Raw genomic sequence first — 19,660 nt, 5'->3', positions numbered from 1 at the left:
ATACTCTTTGATATAAACGTCTAGTCTCTCTCTCCATTCTCTAGTTCATTTTTGGCGTTTCAAGCAAGGCAAGGAAGAAGGAAGAAGAAACCGTGAGCATCCCTCCATCATCCCCCTTGAAGCTGTGAGTTTTGAAGCTTGCTTTCAAGATTCAAGAGTTCACACGTTCAAGTAAGACATCACCATCTCCATTCACGGTGTAATTCAACCTCTTTCTTTGTAATCACTTTTGATTTTCCTTGCTTGATTTCGTTGGTTATGTTCTAGTTAACAATAACATTTGAAATAAGAGTTTAATTCCGAATTCTATGATTGAATAAATTTCAGATTCCTATAATTGTGATTCTTGGTTGCTTTTGTGAGATTGTTCAATTAAATTTGTTTGATTGAAATCCTTTATGTGTTAATTTTATGTGGTTCGAAACATATAGGATTAATATATAATTGTTGCTAGATTTAAGAACATGATTCACCTAATCGTTTTGTGAACTTGAATCAAAAGTAGTAAAGGTTTTGAACAAAAACCGAATTTAATTGAAAAGGATTGCAATTAGATGAACTTTTTCATACTAAGTTGTACACTTGAATTGATAACCTTTCTTATGTTCTTCATGCGTTAAACATGTGTTGATGATCTAGCTTTCTAGAATTTGATTGCATGTTTGATAGGATTAATCTTTGTGCTTTCACTTAGGTTAATTAGTGATGGAAAGTAAAAAATGGAAAATCATTTGCTTTGAATGTTTCACATGATTAATTCTTTCTCATGACTTAGATGAACAATTGTAGGAATTGAATCGAATTTATCAATGAAATTGGGTTTGATCTTTGTTTCATATGTTTCATTCTTGTATTTGTGTATATATATTTTCTTTACTTTGTTTCTTTTAATTTTCGAAAACCAAAATCTAAAAACCCCCCTTAATTCGTAAATATGTTAATACTTTATTTTATTTTTGTAAATAATTTACTTTGTACTTATTTTAATTCTTTATTTGTTTGACAATGACAGGTGTACCCTCAATCCCCGGAATAGAACGATCCCTATTTACTATATACTAACGATGACATCTTATACGGTTAAATTATATGCTTACTTTTAGCGTATCACTCTCTCTCTCTCTCTCTCTTTTCTTTTCTTTCAAATTGAGAGAGATGGACTTATGATTTAATTAGAGTCAAGAAGACTGAGGCTGGATCTGATTGAGGAGATACAGATGACGAGTCAGTCGTCCGTCATGGCGTCACCGGAGAGCAAAGGCGTCCACGCCTCGACAGTCAAGGAGAGAGGGCTGAGAGGGAGAGAGCTTGTGCGACCTTGTTGGAGAGAGAGGGAGAGAGAGAGAGAGACGGTGACTGCAGTAGTCTTTAGATTCTGATGCTTTTGAGTTTTGACGACGAAAAAAAAAAAAGAAGAAGAAAGCTCCTAATCGCCGACCAACCAGCGCCCAGTCACACCCGCCCAGGCAGTCTAGGAACCGCCTAGACCGATTAGGCGGCCGATTTTCAGCCCAACGCCTAACTCGATCGACTAAGCTAAAATCCGAACGGCGGAGAGGCGCCTAGCGCGCCTAGGCTGATTTAGAACCTTGGATGAAACATTCAAAGAGATGAATTCTGGATATACTCAGTTCAAAGTCTATGATTCAGCTTATTGGATCTTGCAAGAAGAACTAGGGTTTAGGGAGGAACCGTTTTTAATCACTCTCGTTGTCCCCAAGCTTGAATATCATTTCTTAATGTTCACGAGACTACTTATTCTATAAAATGTTTTGGGGGGTGAAATTTGCACACCCCATTTTGCAAATCACACACCCTTATATTATTTTAATAATATTTCATCCCAACCTCTTTTGGTACTTCCTAAAATGCCCTTAGTTTTGGTCTTTTTCTTCTCTCTCTCTCTCCCCTCCAAACCACGACAGAACCCTTCTCCGGCCTAAACTCAAACTAAAGCTCCTCTCTCTCTCTCTCTCTCTCTCTCTCTCTCTCTCTCCGGCACGGCGCACGGACGCATTGGTAAGTCTGGGTTTCTGAGTTTCTGTTTTCATTCAAGCACTACCAGAAAACTTGATCTTCGTGCTTCACCCCGAGCCATGGAGAAGCTCCAGCGACAACACAATCAGGTACCATTTTGATTTTCTTTATGGCTCTATTTGTTATGTGTGTGAGAAAATTTTGATGAATTTTGCTGGGTTTTCCGGTTATGGCTTATTTATATATTAAATTTTTCTTGCTAAGGTCTTCAAGTTAGGGCTTATTGAATGATATTAGGTTTTGGGTAGTGAGTAAATTGCTCTGTTTTCACTTGGGTAGATGGGTTTTCTCTATTTCTTTTATATATCTGGTAACTAGATGTTTTGATTGTCCAAAGTTATTGTTTTGGATCAAAAGATTGGGATTTGATGTTAAGTTATTGTTTCCGGAAAGCTATGATCTATGGAGCTACCAGGTTGTTCATGGACATAATTTGTATCTATTAAGAGCTTTTGCTTCTTCCTTGTTAATTAATACCCATTGGTTTTGTAATTTCAGCCATGTTGACAGGACAAAGATCTTAGAAGCCTTCAAAACAAGTCGGGACATAAATACTGTATTCTTTTCAAAGGTACTTAGTTGATGTGGTCATCCTTGTCTTTTTTATCTTTGATACAAAAATTGGCAATAGCAAGGTCAGGATTCAACTTCAAATTAATACAGAAAGCTTCTCTTGGTATGCAGATCATTCATCCCATTTTTCTTTAAATTTCAGTTTTAATTCTTCATAGGTTCCAAATGCCCCATAATGGACCATTAGCTATGCAAGCTAGAATGGCAGTATTTTGAGCATATGAGAAAACTATATCCGATTTATAATTATTTATGTTCTCTTTGGTTAGTGTGGTTCGCTATTTTAAGTGATTTGTTTTTCTGTTCTACTCCTATTGGTTGTACTACTTCCTGATAATGAAAATTGATTGGTCTTCTTCTTATTCAAATTATGTAATTAATATTTGTAACCAAAAAGTAATCTCCTTGTGTTTATTTTTTTTGAAAGGATCTCCTTGTGTTTATACATTATGTCAGTGCAGTTACTGTTCAGCAAGCAAAACGTAATGTATCTCAGCGAAAGCTTGACTGCATAGTGGAGTTTGACAGAATAAGATCCTTTTCATTCAACTATGTTTTAATTTTGTCAGTGAGATCAGTGGCCACTCTTGCGGAAGCTGTTACCGGGTTTGAAGAGATGGTTGCTGGGACTCAGCGAAAGTATTACATGCTAGGTGGTAAAGGTGGAGTTGGAAAGACGAGCTGTGCAACTTCACTTGCTATAAAGTTTGCTAACAATGGGCATCCCACTCTTGTGGTTTCCACTGATCCAGCACATTCCTTGGCTGCTGAAGATTAGGATGAAGGTGGTGCTGATGCATGGAGTGATGTAGATATTGATAAGATTTAGTGTTTGCAGATCAACTTTTTTTCAGTGTTATATGTTAGCTTTACCGATTTGGGGGTTATTGACACCACCCTAAGTGAAACTTGGATTGGCAGCTGGTACTTTATGGTTTTGTGTTTTGCGTTTCCAGATGGGCAATTTGTCATGTTCCATGTAAATTGGTCATGTTCCCCTCTAAATCATGAGGGAATGGAGATAGGGTTTTGTTTCCTAACCATACTTTCTCCTTATTTACATGAAAGTGATCTGGTGGAATACCATTTTGTGGACATAACTTGTAAGACATAGGTGATCTGTGACAAAGATTCTGACATAACTGTGGACATAAATACATGAAACTGATAGCTGAAATTGAAACTCGTATCCATATAGATTCTGACATTCCACAGTTTCTCCAAGAGTTCAACAAATGCCTGATGAAACACTAATTACAAGAATTTAAGATATGGGATCTTCCTGTATGCACGACACTACAGAATGTATATAAACAAACTATGCCATCTCCTTTCCTACGTCATCTACAAAACTCTCCTATGCTGTGAGAGATACAAAAAGAACGTAGTCCAAGCCATGCTGCACAAAAAGCTATCTGCATCTTCTTGTTATCTGCACAAAGAAGCAAAATGCATTACTTCTCTTACTGATCAGAAACTCAGGGAGCAAGGGACATAGCCAGATTGATTGTAAGTCTTCTTCCATATCATCTGAAGACATAAAAATTTGTAACCCATCATCTTCTTCCATTGTACACAGCAGCTGATTTTGGGCATAAAAGCAACCCAATTTTTTCAATTTAACCTAACTCAAAAGATATCGAAAAGCATTAAAGACTCTAAATTTCTCAATTTATTACCAAACATATTACCCACAATCATAAAGAAAGAAACTTGTGCAATTTGATATGACCTAGAAGATAATGAACAGTAACAATGATGGAATTGCAGAAGAGAAAAACAAAATTAAACATGAAATTAGAGTAGATATAGTGAGATAGTAAAGAGAAAAGTTGGGATTGTGACCTGGTTTGGAAAGATGAAGGATTGAGATTGGTAAAGTTTCAATGGAGAAGAGAGTCTGCAGTTGTTTGGAGAAGAAAGAAAGAAAAGTGAGAGTTTTGGGTCGTGGTCTAGAAGAGAGAGGGGGAGAAAAGACCCAAAAAGCAAAAGAAAAGAAAAAAATCTGATTGAGGGTGTTTTAGGAAGTACCAAAAGAGGTTGGGATGAAATATTATTAAAATAATATAAGGGTGTGTGATTTGCAAAATGGGGTGTGCAAATTTCACCCCCCAATGTTTTTTAGTTTCGCACATTTGGAGTTTGGAAAAAAAGTGGAAGATTTTAAAGGACATGCAAGGTTATTCATTTAAGAAGTAAGTGAATCATTGTCACCATAACACTTCCTAATTATATACGGAGACATGCACATTGTGATAGACATTTTGTCCACAGTGAAGAAAGAGAAGGTGGTGGGATAGAGATGGATGATGATGTAGAAAAAGAATATCATGGTCATGGTGCACAAGAAATGGAAACAATAAGAAATAACATTACTCAAAGTTTGATGAGTGCGCGTAATAACGTGAACATTTGAATATGTTATGATATTTTTTGTGGTTACTTGATGCGAACCAGAAACCAATTATTATTAATGTTACTAATATATTTGTATAAGTTATTTTTAAAATTGTCCAATATTAATCATATGGTCACCATGATTTATAAAAATTGAAAGTTAACAAAAATTAATAAGGACATAATAAAGATAAAAAATAATAACAAGAGCATTTGAACAACATTGTATTACCAAACAATCAAGGCAAAATAATCTCTCATGTCCAATTTGGTCATTCCACAAACACAAAGCACAAGCTAGTTTGAATTTACCAAACACTTTGCCACTGCTTTTGCCACTGACAGCTCTTATAAAAAGCCAGTTTACCAAACAGGCAAACACTCAGCTGCTTTGCTTTTCAGCCACTTATTCTCAGAAATAAGCAGAAGCCAGCTTTTCTGAAAAGCCCAACCATACCAAACATAGCCTTTATCTCTTCCCCGACCTCTCCTCTCCTTCTCTTCCTCTGCTATCACCGGAGACCACCACCTCCGGCCACCACTCCACTATACCACCGCCACCAAGAGAGGATCGACGAATTGCACGAGTCCAGCCACCGTACACAACCACCATAGTCCCTGCCACCTTGCTCCCTCCTATTCCAGCGACTTCATTCACTCACCACCGTCACCAATCGATTCAAACAGAGCCAATTAACGATACCAGAAGCTTCTTCCCTCAATCGAAGTCGGAAGACGCCGCACGTTTCCTCGCCAGAGCCTCGGCCTTTGCCAAGATCGATTCAGCTCTTCCGGTGGAAATCCAGCTACTCGACCACCATGGATGCAATCGGTGTTTTGTCCTCCACCAAAACCCTCTGATCCCAGCCTTTGTTTCTGGCCAAAACTGCCGTACACGCGGGCTATGGCGCATCAGCCACCGTGAGCGCCACCAGCTCTTCCCCTTCGTCTGGTAAGCTGAAATTTTGTCAAGTTTCCTTAATTGGGGCCTCTGCTTTGATTTGAATTGGAAACCCTAATTTGAGGGCTTATTTTTGGATGTGAAGCTTGGTGAAATCTGGTTTTGGATTTGGAGAGGAAGAAGCTAAAGCTAGAATCGTTGCGTTTTAATTGATTCACAGGTGACGGAGACGAGGTAAGGCCTCGGTTTTGAGTTGTGTTTTTCACAGCAATGGTATAACCTTAATTTGGTATTGTATGACTATTGAAATGGTGTTGTGGTGATATTGTTGTAGTTCAATGGCTATGTGAAGTCGAGCTTGGTGTTGAAGGAGTTACGAAGCATTAGGGCATCTCCAACAATGGAGTCAAAAGTCAAAGTCATTTGCAAAATTTGACTCCCCTAAAGTCATCACTATTCATTCTTATTTTGCATCTCCAACCATCTTTAGTCAAAAACCAAACTCATTTAATAATTTAATCATTTTAGTCAAAAGCCAAATTCAGTATATATATATTTACTTTTTTATGTTTAGAAAGAATTAATCTGGGCCTTTCATTTTAAATAGAATTAATGAAGTTGAATCTGGGCCGTTCAATTTCTTACCGTTAGATTTCTTCAGCTGCAATTGCAGCACATGCAGCTGGGGCCCACCATTTCTCTCCCCTCACAGAAATGGCTTTCGTTCTACAAAGTTGAGTCATTTTGACTCGGCTTTTGGCTCATGAGTCAAAATGGCTCCACATTGAGCATGGTTGGAGATGGCTCACCCAAAAAGCCAAAGCCATTTTGACTTATAGCTCAATGGTTGGAGATGCCCTTAAAGCTTGGGAAAGGATGAATGGTAAAGGGTCGGGTATTGGAACTGTTTTGCCATGACTATGTTATATTGAAGTTGAGGTTTTATGGATTTTATGAAGTAGAATGAATGCAGTTATCCTTGTTAATATTATGGTGTTATGATTATGTTGTTTGCTGCAATGGAATAGATATAAATTATCGAGATTGATTCAATGTTGGGAAGAAACCAAGTTTGATAACATGAAAAATGAGAATGGCATGTTTAAACTATATGATGGTGTATTAACAATTTGGGACATCGAGTTAAGGTTTTTGAGGCGAGTTACAATTTAATATCCTAAACTTACCATAGCTCGAAATGAGTTAATTAAAGGTCTCGAACGTATTCCACTAATGTTCATGAAGCTACTGATTGAAATACTCTAATACTGCCATGTCCTGGATTTACCTTAAACGAGGAATTATCCGAAAATGGTAAAGGTAGATAAATTACTTAAGTAGAAATGCTAAATAAAAGGTCAAGTTGGTGGATCCAAATTAGAATACGGGAAGTAGTGCGATCATTCTTTTCTGGAACATATTGTACACATTAGTCGGATTATTTGGGAATAGTTTTTCATTAATTATTGATTAAGAATAAATGAGGGACTTTTAAAGAAATTGAGCAATAGAATTATTGATCGAATACTTATCGATTTTAATGTTCATTAAAGGACTCGGACGTGAATACTCGGAGTTGGACGAGCGTCCAAATCTAAAAAAAGGATCTTAGGAGGGTAAGCAAACCCGACGTACGGGGAGCTTGCTAGACGGATGCAACTTGTGATCAGTGGACCTTTGCTTTTAAGTTAAATTGCATGCAGTATATGTTTTTGAGTATTTTCTTGTGAAAATAAATGAATACATATTTTTATAATTCTATCATGTTCACAATCGACACACAGACAGACACAAAACCATCAGGGTTATATATCTATCAATCATCTGATATGCTGGTTTTATACTCGACAGGTGATTTACAAAGCACGGTTCTTGCCATGAGGGATTGTGCATGTGAAGCCAGTGTTGCACTAATGGCATATGCTAGTGTTTCACCAAGGATTAGGGCCTAAACCCTAGCCCAAAATAGCACTGGACTAGGGCAAAACCCCAGCCCAAACAATTTCGGCCCAATAGGGGAGTCCACCAAGGATTGCATCAGGCCCATCATTGGTTCGGGCCAGTCCACCTCGTTCCTTCCACCACTCCGTCGTGCAGCACCCTCAGGGCAAATATTCGCATCAGGTATTTGTTCTAATATATATACGCGCATCAGGGACAAATATTATATATGAATATTGTTTCTTTTACCCATGTGGTCTCAGGTTCGAACCTCCTCATGGTACCTATCTTGCTATTTGCTAGAGTTTCTTCACTTTCTTGTCTCATAAAGATTTGTAGGGTTTGGCAGGTCGCCTCAATTTCAACCCCTGGTCTGCGAAACGGATTCTGGGATCATAAAATTAATAAAAATATGAATGTTCTTTCTTTTAGCATATTTATTTGTGCCTAAGACACAAAGGGGATTAATAGGTTGCTTACTAATTTCATAATATATATATATATATATATATATATATATATATATATATATATATATATATATATATATAATGAAACAGCATTGTACATCTTCTATCAATTTAAATCGTTGTCCTTTGTTTTCTTCTACGATTATGATTTCTTAAGGGCTGCTATCCAATGTGACTTAATTTCCTCTTGTATTTTTATGGATTAAAGTTTGTTTAGTCCCTGTACTCTGCCTCAAACATCGTTTCAGTCCCTGACATTTTAATTTCATCCAAAAAGTCTCTGAGGTCACAATTTCGGTCTGATTGGTACACTCCGTCCAATTGCTCAGTTAATTGGCTGACGTGGCATAAATTTAAATGTCAACTCAGCGCCACGTAAGCACAGTGGATGGTAAAATGTCAAGAATAGCCCTCCCCTTTTAACTTTTTAATTTTTTTTTATTCTACTCTATTTTTCTTCTTGCTGCAACATGTTCTTCCTCACACCGAATCCAACTTCCTCACACCGAATCCAAGGGAGCTTTCTGAGCTTAGAGAGAGGGAGGAGCGCTGTCGCCATGGTCAAATTTTTGAAGCCAAACAAGGACGTGATCCTCCTTCAGGGTCCCTACGGAGGTCGCAAGGGTCGTGTTCCTCCTTTAGGATCCTCTGCCACGCTCTACACTCTCGACATCGATCTCGAGGTCATCACCCGGACTTGCTCACCAGCAAGGAAAAGAAAGTCACCGCCTTGAAGGAGACCAAGAAGAGGTTTGAGGAGAGGTTCAAGATCGGAAAGAACAGTGGTCTGAATGTGGATTTGACCGGAAGGAGGTCTGAGGTGACCTTGCAGTTGAGGATAGAGATTCCGGTGTTTTGGTTGGGGTCCTCGTGGCCATCGAAGATTTCAGTTTTCGAATCAATTTTACATTCGGAGGTCAATTTCTCCATCAATTTTACATTTGGTTCGGCTTTGGTTCCCAATTTCTTCGATTTCTCAAAAATAGGGGCGTTTCATTGCTCTAATTCGTCCGATTCTGCTCTAAATCTTCATAAAGCTTGGGTTTTTCAGCTACAATTCAGCTTCTGTAAGTAAAATTCCCAATAAATTTCAAACCTTTTAGTTGTTTTTCGTATTTCTGTGAGTGAAATAAGCATTCAATTTGTTGTTGTGGTGTGATTTTGGGTCAGTTTCTGTGATTGTTAGTGTAGTTTGGTTTTGTTTGTTTGTTTTATGAAGATGATGAAAGTATTGTAAAGAGTGATGGATGATTCATGTGATCATAATTCAAGAACAGTCGCTTCTGGGTATTCAATTTTCAGTCTTCAATCGCCTCGAACTCAAGCAGGTGAAGCAGCAAAGCATAGACGTCCTCAAGGCTTATGAAGATTTCTAGGTTCGATTTCGGCTTTCGACTGTTCGATTTCAGATTCTTCAAGCTTGGTCAGTTGCTGCCTTGCGCCCTTGGTTCGATTTCTAGGTTCGACTTTCTTCAAGCTTGGTTCGAATTGCATCTGTTTTGCCTTGTATATGAGATGAAAATTGTATATGAAATTTGTTTTGCCTTTGTCTTCTTTTCTGCAAAGTGTGTTAATTTGCATCTATTTTGCAGAGTGTGTTAATTTGCATATGTTTTGCAGAGTGTGTTAATTTTTTCAGTCTTGTCTTGTTATTACTATATGTGTGTTTGTATCAGTTGGCTTCAGTAATTGCTTTGAAATGATGAAATCATAGTTGCATTCAAGCATCTGTTTTGGTATGGTAGACTGCAGTTGGGGGTTTGGAGTGAAAAATTGAATCACTTTGGTGAAGAATGGGGAAAAATGCATGGGGGATATATTGGACAATTTACAGGTCAAGTGGCATGCAAACTGCTGAGGTGGTGTGGCTTGGAGTGCCACATCAGTAAGTTAACGGCCTGAATTGACGGAGTGTATCGATCAGACGAAAATTGTAACGTTAGGGACTTTTCAGATTAATTGAGAATGTTAGGGACTGAAACGAAAAAAAGGTCATAGTACAGGGACTAAACATAATTTAATCCTATTTTTATTAACTCTCCCGTTGTGAGGGATGGTTTCTTATATGGCTAATACTTTTACATTCACCAGCAGGTCCTTGCAATAACTGAAGATCTACATGATGTTCACAGTCTAGGGAAGGAGGCTGCTGCAGTTCATCGTTCTCTAGTGGAAGACCTTTCAAATGTTTCCCTCGTCCCATATTTAATGTTTTAACATCTTTTGTTCTTTTTGTTTTTTGGTTTTTGTTTTTCTTTGGTGTTTGCTGATTGTAGTTTTATTTGTTCCTGGTGTTCAGGATGATAAATGTTTCTACATAGTATGATTTACTACGTATGCTGATAACCACCTCTGTTAGTAATTTTCGTTTAATACGCGAATAATATATATCAGTATTTTTTGTACTTCGTACTTTTGAATGGTATTCATTAAATTTTCCGTACTTTTGATTTAAAAAGTAATATACATGTATTATAACTGTTCAAGTAAATCCAGAATATATGTCTGGCCCAAACTCTAGGTTACTTGATCTAGTTGTAATAGAGTTTAGAATTAGAGATATTCTCGGAGATATTCATAGATATCCGATTAATTGTACGATTATCTTTCCTTGTACAACTCTGATTCTATGTCTTGTAATCCTCTATATAAAGAGGCTCATATTATCCATGAAAGCACGACTCAATTCTCTCCCAATTTTGGTTTTTCTTAAACACGTTATTAGCACAAAGCCCTAATCCTGAAACAAATTAATAGCCAAACCCTGATTCAAGAAGCTAAAACCCCAAATTCGAATACAAAACCTTGAAGCCTTTTCTGCCTCCACATCACATCTTGAAGCCCTCGACCCCAGGAATCTAGAACCGGCGGCGGAACCACCAGAACCGGCCAGAAAACCACCGAACCGGCCACCGGAAGTATCTAACCAGCCCTCTAAGAAGAAAAAAAAGGGATCCCTGCACCGGTTCACCACCTTCCAGACCTCCGATTGCTACCAAATTTTGCCACCAGCAGCGGCTCGATTCCAGGATCCAGGAACCGGAAACAGAACTCTAAAAAGGTGTAAATGAGCCGAGCCGGAGCGAATACCAAGATGATCATGTTCGGCTAATTTGTTTTTTATCGAGCTCGAGCCGGGCTAAAGCTTGAATTTTTTTTTCCATGCTCAAGCTCGGCTCGGCTTGAATATTTTTCTTAAGCCCGAGCTAGGCTCGGCTCGGCTCGATTTATTGGACAAGCTCGAGCTTAAATAGGCTCGGCTGGGTTCATTTGACTTTAAATTTAAAAATTAAAAAAGGAAGAAAGAGAATTTAAAATAATAATCCAAAATTTGATGTCTAAACCTGCAGAAGAAAGAAAAAAAAAAAAAAAAGGGAAAAGAAGGCAGCCCAGAAGCCCACTGACGCGGCCCACTGCCACGTCAGCACAGGGACCCATTACCACGTTAGCAGCCGGACCCACTACCACGTCATCAACCGGACCCCACTTCCACGTCAGCAACCAGACCCACTGCCACGTCAGCACCGAACCCCACCGCCACGTCAGCACCGGTCAATGCTGGTCAACTCCGGTCAACGCCAGTTGACCGTTTCCGGTCAACTTTCCAGTCATTTTTCAGGCTAGATTTCCTGCCAGATTTCCGGCGACTTTTTCCTGCCAAATATTCCGGCGACCTATTTCGAGGTAATTTTTACTAAAAGTTCCCGTTTTTGAAGTTTTAATTCTTTTTCTTCGGGGACTTGCAAACTCCATTCTTCTACCCCCCCCCCCTTTCTTCATCATAGGGGAGACCTAATTAAGCCGAACTGTGAGGGTTTGTGCTCACTCCAAGCTTGGAGCTTGTTGAGATCTCCAAACTTAGAGTTTGTAGAGAATTTATGATCGACCACTTACGTCATTGTTTCGATCTAATCCAATACCTCTTGGAATTGAATTTCTTGGAAGCAATTATGCTCAGAAATTCCTAATTTCTTGGAAGCGATTACGCTTAGGAATTTTATATGTTTTCGTGGTAGCTTTTTCGCTCCGAAACTAACCCTTTTTCTTGTTCTCTTTCAGGATGAGTAACCTGAACAAATTGGACTTTGCTCATTTGGGAACAACTGGCTCTAGATATCACATGTGGGTTCGTGATGTCCGCCAGCATCTCAAGGCCGATGGAATCCTAGATATGATTCTCGAGCCTAGCTAGGACGTGCTAGCTGTTGAGTAAGCTCAAGCTTTGGAAGCAAATAGAGCAGCCTTAGAGGCAAATAAGGCGAAAGCCATCATCCTAATGACTCGTCATATGGATGATTTGCTCCAGTACGAGTGTATGAATGAAGAAGACCCCAGAAGGTTGTGGGTCTTTCTCGAAGAAAGATTTGACAACGTCCGTGACTCCCTGCTTCCTGACCTAGAAGTGAGATGGCATAGCCTCCGCTTCTATGATTTCAAGTCAGTTCTTGACTACAACTTGGAAGCACTTCGCATTAAATCCTTAATGGAATTCTGTGGTAAAAAGATCACACATGCGATGTTGATTGAGAAGACTCTCTCTACCTTCCCCGTCTCTGCATTGATGGTTGCTAAGAACTATCGAATCGATGTTACTGCAGGACGGATCACAAGGTTTCATGAGCTTATTGGAGCTATGAATGTCGCTGAAAAGCATGACAACATCCTTGTGAAGAACTATAATTTGAGATCCGTGGAAACAGAACATATTCCGGAATCCAATTATAGTCGCGCCCCTAAGAGAGGGCGCCAAGAGTGAAACCCTAATCTTAGGGATACATCTGGACGTTCTGGTCCATATAATCGCTCTACTTGGGAAGGTAACCGCCAAAATAGGCAAACACGGAACCGAAGAGGTCAACGTGGAAAGAGAGAGGGAGGCAACGCCTCTGGCCATGTTGGTGGCGCCATCAACACTAAGAGCCATCTAAATGACGCTTTCAAAGCGCCTCAATCAATGGAGTCCGAGCAAAGAGATGTATGTTCTCAATGTGGAGTATCCGGTCATTGGGCACACATTTGTAGAGCTCGTGAAGAAATTGTCACCGTCTACAAAGCATATTGTGAAGCAAGAGAAGCTCACTATGTGGAACAAGAAGATCAAGAAGATGATCTAAAGTGAAGGGTTGAAGACTACAAATCTGGCTGGGATCAATAGATCGCCAATTCTGTTTAAGTCTTTATTTTTCCAAGAGATGTAATAGGCAATTGCCATATAATTTGTAGTAAATGCCATTGGTTTAGTTTTTCTTCACATAGGCTCATCCAAAATAAGTATGATGTCTAGGTAGGTTTTGAGATAAGTGGTACTTATGCGAGCTTTGCTCCACCGACATCTCTCTAGTCACCTGGTCATATTTATTTTAGAGTTACCGAAAGAAGTCAAACGACTACCTTTGTTTTGCATTAGCTAGCATTTGCATTAGATTCTCCTAATGGTTAAGAGACAATGATGTACTCCGTTGGCTTATAAGCATATTACTTTGTGACTACGATGGCTGGGTCATCAGTATTAATTCAAGGACATGGAATAGCTCAAGTTCCCCTTGCCAAATGGCACCTTGATTACTGTCACAGAAACTCTCTACGCTCCTAGGGAAAATCGCACCTATGAATAGCCAACGGATACAGTGCGAAAACGCATGTAGAGAACGAAAATGAGTTCATTTGCAATACCTCTAATGATTGCGAACAAAGGCGCATCTTAGAGAAGTTTATGTGTCTCTCTAATGGACCTTATGTCACTATTCGAGCTATTAAATCCAATAAAGTTATGAGAGATGATCTCTTGGATTTAGACACATATTGGCTTTGTCATGACAGGATAGGTCATCCTAGTCATGATATGATGATCCGTCTACTAAAGACTTCACACGGACATCCATTCTTTCGAGCGAAACGAAGCATGAATCCAAACTTGATTCTTGGACTAAGTGTGACCGCCGCCGCTGCCTCTGGCGCTGCCGCAGTCCACCACCAGCCTAGGGCTGGCACAGTCCTTATCCATGACTCCATGGATGGCGTCCATCATAGTGATGGCGCCCTAGGTAATGCTATAATCACCAACTTTGCTTCAAATAGCGTTCCAAACGCTCAGGCCCAACCAAAATCCTCATTGGTTGCTTCTAAAGCCTCTTGCTCGTTTTACAAAACCTGATCCTTAGGGAATTAGGACTGAGACCGTCCTATGCAAAAGATATGAAAATACTCATTCTGTTCTTACATAGAATCCATAGGGATTCTATGGACTGATTCAACCAACTTGCGAACATTTAAATATCTCATGATGTTGGTTGACAACGGGCTCACTCCCCGAATCATCCTATTCAGTCAATTGGATTTGACTATGCTAGAGAGTTTACATCGAAGACTTTCGATGGATATTGCAATGGGACTGATGTTGGACATCATATTCTCATAAACACACCTAAATGGTCTCGTGGAAACGACTACGATGGTAGTCAGGACATTGGTAATGCGCACCAATCTCCTTATATCCGCTTGGGGTGATGCAATATCGCATGCAGCTATGCTAATTCGTCTACGATCCACTACTACTCAATCTACCTCTACGTTACAGCTAGTGACTGGGTACAAGTATCGTACTTACGCACATTTGAGTGAGCCATTAATGTGCCAATTGCGCCTCCACAGCGCACTATGACTGGTCCTTACAGACGAATGGGCAACTACGTTGGATTTGAGACTCCGACAATCGTCCGCCACGTAATGCCCTTGCAAGGCGATCTCATTACAGCTAGATTTGCGGTTTGTCACTTTGATGAAACAGTCTTCCCGTCGTTAGGGGGAGATAAGAACACGAATGTTCAGCAGGAACGACAGGAATTGTCGTGGTCTGTCCTCACTATGTCTCATCTCGATCCCCACTCCGAACACATATCTGCTGCAAACATGCCTGCAAGGATGGACGTCCCTACTAGAGGACGTAGTGCCACCCTACACGGAGGTAGGTATGGCGCCAACGCCAAAGAAAGTGGCACTTTGGCGTTATAGGCCATGGCCCCAGCTAGGATGCGTGGGAGGCCAGTGGGTTCGAAGGATACTTTGGCACAACTCAATCCTTGGATCATCAAGACTCAAAATCCGTCTCATGAGAATCTTCTGGATTATGGTTATCGTTGGGGGACGCCTCAACGTCAGAACCTATTCTTGAGAATATAGAGCTCTATGAAAATTACACTAGTGTACATGAGACGTGGGATAGAAACTCCATCATAATTGATGTAGTTGCGCATCGAACCACACTCCGTTGATGAATGAATGCCAGCGTAGAGAAATTTGGCCTAAATAGAAAGATGCGATCCAGGTTAAGTTGGATTCTCTAACGAAGAGGAAGGTTTTTGAGCCAGTGATGCTAACACCTCCTAACATAAAACCTATTGACTAATGGGTCTTCGTTAGAAAGCGTGATGAGAAAAAGATATGACAATCTCGCCTTATGGTGCAAGGCTTCTCACAAAACGCCTTGGAATCTACTACGATGAGACATATTCTCTCATAATGGATGTCATTGCACTCCACTACCCTATCAGTTTGGTAGTTTCCGAATAACTGATCATGCAGCTTACAAATGTGGTCACTACGTATCTCTATAGGGATCTAGATACGGAACATACATGAAGGTTCATGGTGAACTTCATTTACCCAAGTCAAGTAGCTCTAGACCACGTAGCGCGTTTGCAATAAGGTTGAAACGCTCACTAAAGTGACTACTTGATTGGGTAGGGATATGCCTGCGCGTTTCCATAACAAGTTCCGGATTCTATCGCGGTTCATGTTGGACATGATCTTCATTAAAAGCCCTTAAAGAGTTAAGGGAAACCACTGAATACTTGAAATCCGAGTTTGAGATGAAGGATTTTGGGAGAACACGATTATATCTCGGTTTGGAACTTGAGCATCGTGTTGATAGATGCTTAGGCATTTTGAGAAGGTCAAACCTTCAAGCACCCCCATGATCGTCCGTAGTCTTGATCCTGAAAAGGATCCTCTTCGTCTGAAGGATGATGACGAAGATGTGATAGGGGCAGAAGTGCCTTACTTGAGTACAATAGGCGCATTATTGTACTTAGCTCAATGCACAAGACCGAACATCTCATTTGCAGTGAACTTGTTAGCTAAGGTATAGCTTTGAGCCAACGCGACGCCATTAGATTGGTGTAAAAGATATCTTTCAATACTTGATATGCATGATTGATATGAGCTTGTTCTATCTCTACAAAGAGACGATGGATTCGGACCCATCACACACCAGGAATGCCGCCAACACTGGCCTACGTCCACTATCCCCATCCCAAATAGATAAGCGTTTTGGAAGGTTTTGCTGATATTGGGTATCTCTCTAACCCACACAAAGGTCATTCCCAAACTGGTTAAGTGTTCACCATGGGTAAGACCGCGATATCTTGGAGGTCTACAGAACAGACCCTAGTCGCTATATCTTCGAACAATGAAGAGATTATTGCTCTTCACGAAGTGGTTCGTGAATGTATATGGATTGGATCCATAATTACGCATGTTCGAACAATTGTGGTTTGAAGTCTACCACAGATGAGCCTACGAGCATTTAGGATAATGCTTATTTTGAATAAGTGAGGCAAGGCTACATCAAAAGCGACAACACCAAGGATAATCAACAACAACAAACTCTCCTCAAGATCAAAGTGAACTAGGTTCAATTTGAGGACAGTGCGGCAGGCTTGCTCACTAAGTCATTGCCTAAATTCCACTTTCGAGAAACATGTTGGTAGCATCGTTTGCGGAAGTTATCCGAACTCCCATGACCGTAGTCATCAGGGGGAGATGCAGACATTAGGGGGGAGATGTCTACATGTATCATGTATGGTCTCGAAACGTGAAGGGTGTGTTGTGCTCTTTTTCCCCTTCGACCGAGGTTATTTTTGTCCCACTGGGTTTTTGTTACTCGGCAAGGTTTTTAATGAGGCAACGAGAGGAGCACCACGTTTGGGCGACACAAGGGGGAGTGTTCAAGTAAATCCAGAATATGTGTCTGACCCAAACTCTAGGTTACTTGACCGAGTTGTAATAGGGTTTAGAATTAGAGATATTCATAGATATCCAATTAATTGTACGATTATCTTTCCTTGTACAACTCTGATTCTATATCTTGTAATCCTCTATATAAAGAGGCCCCTATTATCAATGAAAGCACGACTCAATTCTCTCCCAATTTTGGTTTTTCTTAAACAATAACAAATTTTTTACTTCTTTTTTTCCGTATTTTACACATATCATCGAACAAAAATGATATTAATTTAATATTTTAGAATTTAAAAATTAGTTGATTAATTAACTAAAAATGCTTATGCTGAACTTTTCAGTGAACTGTTAAATGATATTGTCTGAATAATACAAGTATTTTTTCTGTATTATACACGTCCCGTAGTTTACTAACTATGATAACTGCCATATAAGCGGTTTGTTTACATCTTGGGCAGGCAAATGCAATGCTTCTCCCGCTGGAAACAGTATTGTCCAAAGATGTAGCTACTATGACTGATGCTATGTGTAGGGAAAGAGAGACCAAGATGGAAATATCTCCGATTCATGGACAAGCCATATACCAGTCCTATTCTTTAAAAATCAGGGAGGCTTGCCAGACCTTAGATCCCTTGGTGCCCTCACTTCATATGTGAAGGGGTTCTATTCTATGTTGACCAGGCTTGCACGAACTGCAAGTCTCCATGCTGGGAATCTTCATAAAGTATAGTCACAGTCTTGTCTTAAATTGTTTATTGACATCAAGTAGAACGACATGTTTAGCTAAAAAAAAACTCATTCTCTTCTATCTCTTATGGGCTCTTGAAGGACTAGGGGAAAATGATGAAGAATACAAGCAGAATATTTAAGTCAGGATTTGGAAAGTAGTTCAAATAAACCTAGGCTTCTATTATTAGGATTCTTATTATTATTATTATGACTATTTCTTTAGGATTCTTTTAATTCCTAGTTATTCTAGAATTGTTTGAGCCTCCCTATATATAGAGGCCTTTGTAGTCTTTTATTTTCATATTAAGATTAATAAAATTGAGAGCGTTTGCTATCCTTGGTTGTGTGACTCAACCTCCTTCCTAGGTGGGACTCCTAGAACCTACTGGTGTGAATCCAGTAGTTATCTTTTTGTTTTCTTACTCTTCTGCAGATTATCTCTACAGCGCCCTTAGTTCTACAGTTTACGTATTGGTCCTGCATCATTCGCTCGGCTCACAAAACTAGAAGGTCATGGGAAAGCTTCCACAACTAATTAAGAAGGCAGATAAAGAAGAAGATACTATAGTCCAAGACACCAACACTGGCGACAAAGAAGAGACGGAGCACCAAAAGGAAGGTGGTGATGACAGTACCTTCGATTACGGAACTTATGAGCCATCTGATCTAGACGAAGACTTAGATAATTCATTATGTTCTGTTGTTAGACACAATCTAGCACCTCCTACAACTCAAGCTTCAAGTGCAGCTGCTGTCTCAAGTTCTGCCGTTGAGTGCCTCAAACTTACCTTGGCTGAAATGAGTCTTCCAGGTAGCTTCAATGATCAAGAAGATATAAAGCAACAGCTTTTGCACGGACCTAGTAGCAGAGATGCTAACTATGATGCACGGAAACGCGAAAATGCCCGCGTATCCCGTATCGAAACGGGAAACGGGTACAAAACGCATCGGAAACGGCCGGAAACGCGTATCCTGATTTGGATACGGATTGGATACGTGAGAATGTAAATAAATTGGATACGTGGGGGTAATCCCGACTTTTTACCCCCAAAAATAGAAAAAAATAATAATAAAAAAACTAAACTCAGATTGAGAGAGAGAGCTTCGGCACAAATCACAGAATAAGCAGAGTAGCAGACAGACCCAGATCGAGAGAGAGAGAAGAAAAATCGCAGTCGGACCGACCCAGATCGCAGTCGCCGCTTCGGTTGCTGGTCTTCTTCGGTTCCTTTGATTCTCGTCTGGTCTTCTTCGCAAGTCGGACCGACCCAGATCGAGAGAGAGAAGACAAATCGCAGAAGAAGCAGACAGACCCAGATCGAGAGAGAGAGAAGAAAAATCGCAGAAGAAGCAGACCCAGATCAAGAGAGAGAGAAGAAAAATCTCAGAATCTCAGCCGCTTCGGTTGCTGGTCGGTCGCAGACCCAGACCCAGTCTTCTTCGGTTGCTGCTCGGAGTTCCTCTGCTGCTCGTCTGGTCTTGTAGCTTTGTCTGGTCTTCTGCTGCTTCGTCGGACCTTTTCTGCTCGTGAGTTGTGGAGTTGTGGTAGTATTGTGATAATTTGTGATCAATTATTTGATATTTGTTTGTTGTT

The 19,660-nt window shown here is 40.0% G+C and overlaps 1 protein-coding gene and 1 long non-coding RNA gene across 3 annotated transcripts; both read left to right on the top strand.

Annotated features, from left to right (window-relative positions):
- LOC133724685 (uncharacterized) lies at window positions 1-3,586 on the top strand. 2 transcript variants are annotated; one of them, XR_009853898.1, is made up of 4 exons: window positions 1-171; window positions 1,013-2,126; window positions 2,536-2,608; window positions 3,180-3,586. It is a non-coding gene; the product is annotated as an uncharacterized LOC133724685 (long non-coding RNA). The 2 variants fall into 2 exon arrangements; XR_009853899.1 differs by having other exon boundaries at window positions 3,038-3,586.
- Window positions 3,587-7,219: 3,633 nt separating this feature from the next.
- Window positions 7,220-10,017, top strand: LOC133726316 (uncharacterized). Its single transcript, XM_062153846.1, has 3 exons — window positions 7,220-7,228; window positions 8,729-9,386; window positions 9,597-10,017. The coding sequence occupies exons 1-3, from the start codon at window positions 7,220-7,222 to the stop codon at window positions 9,683-9,685; spliced, it is 756 nt and encodes a 251-aa protein (XP_062009830.1). The 3' UTR covers window positions 9,686-10,017.
- The last annotated feature ends 9,643 nt before the right edge of the window (window positions 10,018-19,660 follow it).

Source organism: Rosa rugosa, chromosome 1, assembly GCF_958449725.1.
Source record: "Rosa rugosa chromosome 1, drRosRugo1.1, whole genome shotgun sequence".
NCBI classification, from domain to species: Eukaryota; Viridiplantae; Streptophyta; class Magnoliopsida; order Rosales; family Rosaceae; genus Rosa; species Rosa rugosa.
This window is presented reverse-complemented; position numbering and strand designations above follow the sequence as displayed.

What these genes read in the sequence shown, in the direction of transcription:
- LOC133726316 (XM_062153846.1), top strand. An exon ending in TCAGCTACAATTCAGCTTCT is followed by an intron (nt 9,387 to 9,596) that starts GTAAGTAAAATT and finishes ATTCAAGAACAG; the next exon opens with TCGCTTCTGGGTATTCAATT.